Here is a 6823-nt window from a genome sequence, read left to right as displayed (position 1 = left end):
GGTTTCAATCTGGAGATAGTTGGTTTTACCTGTTACTGAAGCTGTCACATAAATGTAGCAGCAAAAAGTAAAACATTTACCTCCGAGGTGTATTGGAGTAGAAACATAGAGTGGCATTACATTGAAATACCCAAGTGAAGTACAGGTAGTTACACCCCAGCACAGCACCACAATGTTGTTTTCCTTATAGGCCTACACCATATATCTTAAACGTGGTCCTGTTGGGTGTCATGGGGGTTAAATGGGGGATAAATGAAGCTCCCTCTCCTCTCTTTGCCCCCGACAGTGGGGGGGAGGGGGGCGCAGTGCCAGGCCGGGCAGCAGCAGTCGACGCATCATCGCACGTATGACGCACAGTGGATGAACGGAGGCAGAGGAGGATGTTTACACCGGCTCAGAAGGGCTTTCTCTCTATATATGAACAAGCCTATTGATTCGTGAGTTGGTAAGTGGGAGCCCTACCTTAATAACAGGAATAGACGCGCAACAAAACCCAACGGCTCACTTCTTGACTGCTCACTGCAGTTAAAGGAAGTGCCATTACGGCTTGGAAGGCAGACGAGTGGAGTTACGGAGTAAATAGGCGATAGCTAGCTGGACAGTGCATCAATAGTGTTAACAGCCGGTTAAAAACCAAAGCTGCTGGTTTTAGACGAGGAAGAAACCGGAATCGACAGAAACCATGTTTGAAAACTTCAGAGAAAGACTTCACATGGTCCAGCAGGATTTCACAACGGGGTTGGTCTTTCTGACATCTGCTTTAGCTAGCTGGGACAACCTTCCACTTTGGGATATCATGAGCGTTAGCCTACGTGACAAGCCTATATGAGTGTGGTAGACCTTGTCATAGAGCACAACGTATAACGGTTCACGTCACGATGAAACACTCGTAGAGACGATTGATTAGCAGCTATGGTGGCTAATGCCGTGACGTTCGCCAACGTTGCAGCCCCGTTCTGCTTGTGTACCGTCTTCGTGAAAACAACTATAACATTATTTCATGGCGCACACCTCACGTTACCCTCCCTGAATTTAAACGGTATGCTAGTTAGCTACGTTTACTGACAGTGTAACGTAGTAGGCGTTAACCGTGTTGTGTTTGATTTGGTAATCGTGCTAACTAGCTAGCTGGATGCTGCTTTCAGCTGACGGTCATGTGATTTATTTTATGTTTTCCACTCCAAGAGGACAGTGAATACACGAACTACAACGACAATGAAGGCACCAATGATGACAAATGACTAAAAAAACAATTGAGACACACACACACACACACACACACACACACACACACACACACACACACATATATAGGCTATATATATCTCGTATGTATGTATGTTCTATACATGTACTGAAGTGGAACTCACACAAAGTGCCCTTTTTAGGCTGCTCTGCATCGTTGATGTATTTAGTGTTAATCCTGAGAAATCTGTGTTGGGATTCCAGCAGATAAACATATCGCTGCTTATTTTATCTTCATCCCCCTCTCCCTTCCCTCCATCTAGTTTCAAGACCCTTGGAGACAAATCAAGAGACACCAAAGTCAGGAGGAGACCCAGGTGTGGTCTTATTTCATTTTTATTTCATTGTTGACTAAAAAGGAGGTTAATTACAAAAATATGTCTTATCTCTGACACCTTCTTACCAAAATGTGAAGTGGTTCCAGTATGTTTAAGTGCCATAGAGTTTTAAGCACACACATTTGGATGATTATGGGGATCCACGCATTGCCAGTGCCCCAAAAAATAGCTGCTTTTCATTTCCTCTGACCTGCAAAATATATTTCCTGGGGAAATCCTGACTGTGTGATGTGCCTGTCTGTTGTTCAGGTTTGAAGAAAGCCATCCTCATTTCAGTGCTGGACTGGACATCCTCAGCAGGTCTCTGCACATACATGTATTTCTGTGTGTATGTATTTGTGCCCCCCACCCTGTGACAAGATGTCAATTCATGCATGATTTTACTGAAGGTTGTCGGAAGTGTTTTTTACATACACGTCTTCACTTTCCAAAAATGTCCTCACTCCTGTTGGTTTCAGTCCTCACTTTCTAGCAAGTACATGGACACACACACAGTCAATTTCCAAAAGCTTCGATGTATGCAGAGGTTGTGTTTATCCAATGTGTTTCTTTAGGTATGAGGAGAGTTGGTTTCTGCTTCATAAAAGAACCAAAGACTGTGCTCAGACTGCGGAGGTACGTTCAGCACACCGTTCACTTCATTAGACACCTTTCCTGATTCACAATATGTAATGTTAATAGCTGAACAAATGGACTCTCTGTAAGCTGTTTTATATACAACAGAAACTTCATGATAGAGGGGCCAGTCCTTAGATATTTGCCAAATCATGTGCAGACCTACATCTAATCAGCAGACTGCGGCTGCTTTTACATTCCAACCCTGATTACTGGAAAATGTTGTTAGCTGACTTTGACACGCAGAGGAGTTAACAGTTGCTAGCGGAACTTTGGCATCTTTCAACCTGGACCATATTTTCCCATGTTTTCATGTGGAAGTGATTGACGGGGACAACATTTTTTGAGATTGGTTCAGTATTAAGTGACTGCAGGAGCAGTTGTGCTATAAGTGCTTGTTTTTGCCACTGTCAGGTTCAGATTGTTCTTAGTGTCTGAGAGCATTATGGAAAAGGCTATTAGTGAATGTAACGTGTTGCCCCTGCAGTCCATACGTGGCTGCCGTCTACAGCGTTCTCCATCAATACTGGACCAGTAAAAAAAAAGATATTGTGGCAATTAGTCTCAAAACCATGGGGAAAGAGGCTCTGGTTGAAAAATACCAAATGAAAAATTGTGCTGTTACACGTACAGCAGCTTCCTCTCTGCTCCCTCTTACTGTGTGTGTGTGTGTGTGTTTAGTCAGTAGATGGGGACATAGTGATGCTCTCAGCAAACTGGGAGAGAAGAAGAGCAGGTCTGTCACAACTGCATGAACAGCTGCAAAGCTTGCCGACCTTCATCAGTGAGCTAGATGCTATCACTGCTAACATAGGTATGTATTTATTTATTACCTGTTAAGTCAGTCAACACCACCCACCACAACTGATGGTCATCTGGGTGTAATTAAATATATTTCTACGCATAATTACAACTATGTTTAGGGTGATTGTGTAAAACTTAATATGAATATAGAAGATGGAAAGCATGACTTTGCTGTGCTTAATACGATTGTGTGTGTGCAGCCCATCTGGAAGGTGACTTTGAGGAGATGGAGAGCAGACTGGTCTACCTGGAGACTCTCTGTTGTCAGTGTGAACAACAGTCATTCAAACAACATCATATGAACCAACTTGAAGTATATAAGAAGAAAAAGAGGTGTGAGATGCACTTATTCAACACACATATTTAAATGTATGATAGATGCTCGAGAGGATCTTGTTATTGACTCAACACTTTCTGAGTACAAATTAAATTGTGTCTTTATACCAGTGTACTTAAAGTTGGCTTGATTGTTGATTTTTGTTTATTACTTTACTACACAGATGTCTTTACTCAAGGCATATTTAAGTTTTTATATTCTACGCAAAAATATTGTCCAGCAGATTTCATTTTTACCTATTTTATTTGAATAGAAAATGCTCGAATAGTTTTTGAAACAAATAAGATCCGAACCTCAGTTTGTGTGTTGGTACTGATCTTGAAAAGACAAAAAATCCAGCCCTGTGCTGATACATGCTTGTTTCATTTACAGCTTGAATTCTCTCTATAGATCAAAATATCAAGTGACTTTTAACACTATGGTTTACCTCTTTTTTTGCTGTTGTAATAAATTTTAAGGTTCAGTGTGTAGGAGAAAAGGAGTAAGATATTATGTTTTCATTAGTGTATACTCACCTGAATGCTTCGAATGTGCATATCATAACACTGAAACCCAGTGTTTCTTCGGAATAACAATAATAAATCGTGACATTTGTCTTATCACAGGAAGGAGGTGGAGGCGCTGAAAGGTAAGCTGCACTTTCATCCGGCATAACTACTGTCTATATGACTAAATTACTAACTTGTTAAAATGCTGGGACGTATTTATCCCTTTTGTATTTTCTCAATTATCACAGTGGTAATATATATGTATGACTAATCTTAGACATTCTGAGTTTTTTTTCTCTGAATATTACCCCTTTCCCCTGGCTTCAGAACATTTCTTTGGCCTTGACATGCCAATAGAAGATATTCTTCTGTTTGCAGTGGAACTGAATTCTGAGCATGCTCAGAAGGTGGCAGAGCAGGAGCAGGCCATGCATCAGAAACTGAGAGAACGACAGAAAGTCTATGAAGAAGCGTTTAACCAAGACGTGCAGCAATACCTGTCCACTGGATGCCTACAGCACAGAGGTAAGGCATTGACTTGCAATAATTGTTGGCCAATACAAATCATCAGTGGAAATTAATTAAATTTCTAAGCCAAGTTAAAGTTACAGGGATCTGCTAACCATTTTCACACATTTTTGTTTATAAAATTCAAAATGCATTCATTCAGACTAAGGTGCTAAAGAGGCTCTGAATGAAGTGTGAAAGCCACTCCTCTAAGTAAAAACATATTTTCTTGTTGTTCCCTGCATTATATTTTGATTTGGCAAATAAATCCGCTTAAAGGGGAATACACCACCTAATTGAAAGTCCAATCAGTATTTTTGTGAACATGAGCTGCTCTCTCTAAAACCCAGAAATCAGAGAAGAAGTTTATACTTGTGATGTCATCAAGTTTCTCGAGCTGCTGCGTCGACAATGAATGGGAGACTGGTTTTGTGGAACCAATGGATGTTAAAATAATAAATAAATAAATGTAGGGTGATGAATGCATTCAAATGTAACATGTCTCTAGCAATCTACTCGAGTAAGAGTAAAATGTATGCTGCATTAAAACCAACGGGTAGAATTGACTCAGTTACTTAAGTACTTGAAACTTAGTTAAATGTAGCTTGATACTACTGGGCTGCAGTGTTAATGCACTTTCATGTACAAATGTGTGTCCATTGTGACAGGAAGCAGCCAAATCTGCTTGGTAAAGCTTATAAGTATGTGAAGAAACCTTGACATGACTATTAATGACCTGAAGAAAAGTTAAATTGTATGTTAAGCTTGAGTGTGTTTGTGTTTGTGTTTGCAGAGCCAACAGCAGCCGATGTGCACATTCTGGATCAGATGACGGTCACCAACATATCAGATCAGGAGGCTTTGGATGACTTCCTCAACTCCACTGGTGATGATGACATCAGTACAGGATCATCACTGACCTCAGGTAAAGCCGACTCAGTTACTGGTCCCCACATGTTCACAATAACAGAACGATAAATTGTCATGCGTGTGTCATAGACATGGACAAACATCAGCCTGCCTCTGACTTTATTTTGGTCATTATTTTCAGCTACTAGGTGCTTGGCAGTGCACATCAGCCACTCAGTAACTTTGTCAATTAAAAATGCATTCATCTAGCTGGATAGAACATGAATTTTGGGAGAATCAATGAAAACAGTAGGTTCTGTGTGCCTCAGGCCTGGCGGGAAAATCAATAACCATCCAAATATGATATTAAAGTAACCGCAGCTTCACTGGAGAAATGAGCTATGAATGCAGCAACAACTTGGACTGAACTTGAATGAATGATATAAGTGATACTCATACACTAAGAGTGAACATCAATCATCTTTTGCAACAGGTCCAGATCCCGAGTCCTGCTCTTCGGAATCTCTGAGAAGCCAAATAACCCAAGCCCCTCCCACGACCAACCAAGCATCCAACCAGGACTCAGTATGGGAGCAGGTAGAGGACACGGCCAGTGAGGAGAGTGATGAGCCTCTGGTGCAGTCAGACGAAGAGGACGTTCAACTGGACATGACGTTGGTTGGCCTACAGGATGTTGGCTCAATGAGAGGCTCTGATGAGAGTGACCCTGCAGGGGACCCGCCCTCTGTGTAACCTAGCAACCAGGCCCTTGAATGCTGGGTAAAAACTAAATACTGTTACGATGACAATGATACAGCTACCATCTCCAGCCAACCTGAGCAGCACTTCACCGCTTCTTTCCTCTGAGGTTTGATAACATGTCCTCTAATACAAATGCTGAGTAATGCTAACTAGCTGAGAAATTGTTGATTCACTGAAACTGCTGAAAACCTTGGTGTTCCAATTTTTTCTGTCCCGAGACCAATTTCAACCTGATAACAGTGATATCAGATGGATGCATTGACTCGCATATTCCACCCGATCCAACATTCTAGACTGCATCGGAGGCATTTCTCACTTTGGGATCGGTACTGGAACAACTTCAAATCAAAGCAGATTAGAGTAAGTGCTTAACTTATATCCTTTGGTATAAAGCATTAGTCTAGCTGGGGATAAAACAGTTGACACAATGTCAAGAAGTTGTTTGAGTTGCCTAAATCTGGCTGCATTCACAAGTGAGAGTAACCTCTAAACTTTTCAAGTTTGGGCTAATATATCTAAAATAATCTGTTTAAAGGAAGTTACATTATTTAACAGTTAAAGTCCTTAAAACATAGATGTATTGTACTTTGTATTTCCCTTCATGCTCACTAATATGCAAAAGGCAGCAAGTAGAGCTGCCATACTGTAGATGGAGCAACTGCTGCCATTGTCCGTCATTTGCAGTAGGGCACTCTTGATGTATGCCTTTCTTCTTGTGGCCTTGACCTTAATAAACATTGGTCTCGCAATAAAGTTGTTCTGTAAACAAGTGTTGCTGGAGTTTTGACCCCTTCAGACTTTGCCCTTCACTGTACATTTTGGAATTTGGATAAAGTTGTGCCGAAACAAGGAACGATGAAATGATCCGACTGAGAAGC

General features: G+C 41.2%; 1 protein-coding gene across 2 annotated transcripts; it reads left to right on the top strand.

Moving 5' to 3' along the window:
- The first annotated feature begins 541 nt into the window (after positions 1-541).
- Positions 542-6075, top strand: dtnbp1a (dystrobrevin binding protein 1a). 2 transcript variants are annotated; one of them, XM_084027748.1, is made up of 10 exons: positions 542-738; positions 1509-1562; positions 1833-1883; positions 2138-2198; positions 2880-3012; positions 3203-3335; positions 3945-3967; positions 4206-4352; positions 5128-5259; positions 5677-5940. In XM_084027748.1, exons 1-10 carry the CDS (start codon positions 683-685, stop codon positions 5934-5936), a joined length of 1050 nt encoding a protein of 349 aa, XP_083883874.1. In that variant the 5' UTR covers positions 542-682; the 3' UTR covers positions 5937-5940. The 2 variants fall into 2 exon arrangements, with proteins under 2 accessions (XP_083883874.1, XP_083883873.1); XM_084027747.1 differs by having other exon boundaries at positions 543-738; positions 2138-2202; positions 2884-3012; positions 5677-6075.
- The last annotated feature ends 748 nt before the right edge of the window (positions 6076-6823 follow it).

Source organism: Eutrigla gurnardus (genome assembly GCF_963514095.1).
Source record: "Eutrigla gurnardus genome assembly, chromosome: 14".
Lineage (NCBI taxonomy): Eukaryota > Metazoa > Chordata > Actinopteri > Perciformes > Triglidae > Eutrigla > Eutrigla gurnardus.
This window is presented reverse-complemented; position numbering and strand designations above follow the sequence as displayed.

Bases quoted from the DNA above. Each gene is read 5' to 3' on its own strand.
- dtnbp1a (XM_084027747.1), top strand. From the start codon at position 683: ATGTTTGAAAACTTCAGAGAAAGACTTCACATGGTCCAGCAGGATTTC. The intron at 739-1,508 runs GTTGGTCTTTCT...CCCTCCATCTAG, and splicing joins CAGCAGGATTTCACAACGGG to TTTCAAGACCCTTGGAGACA. The intron at 3,336-3,944 runs GTGTGAGATGCA...GTCTTATCACAG, and splicing joins GTATATAAGAAGAAAAAGAG to GAAGGAGGTGGAGGCGCTGA.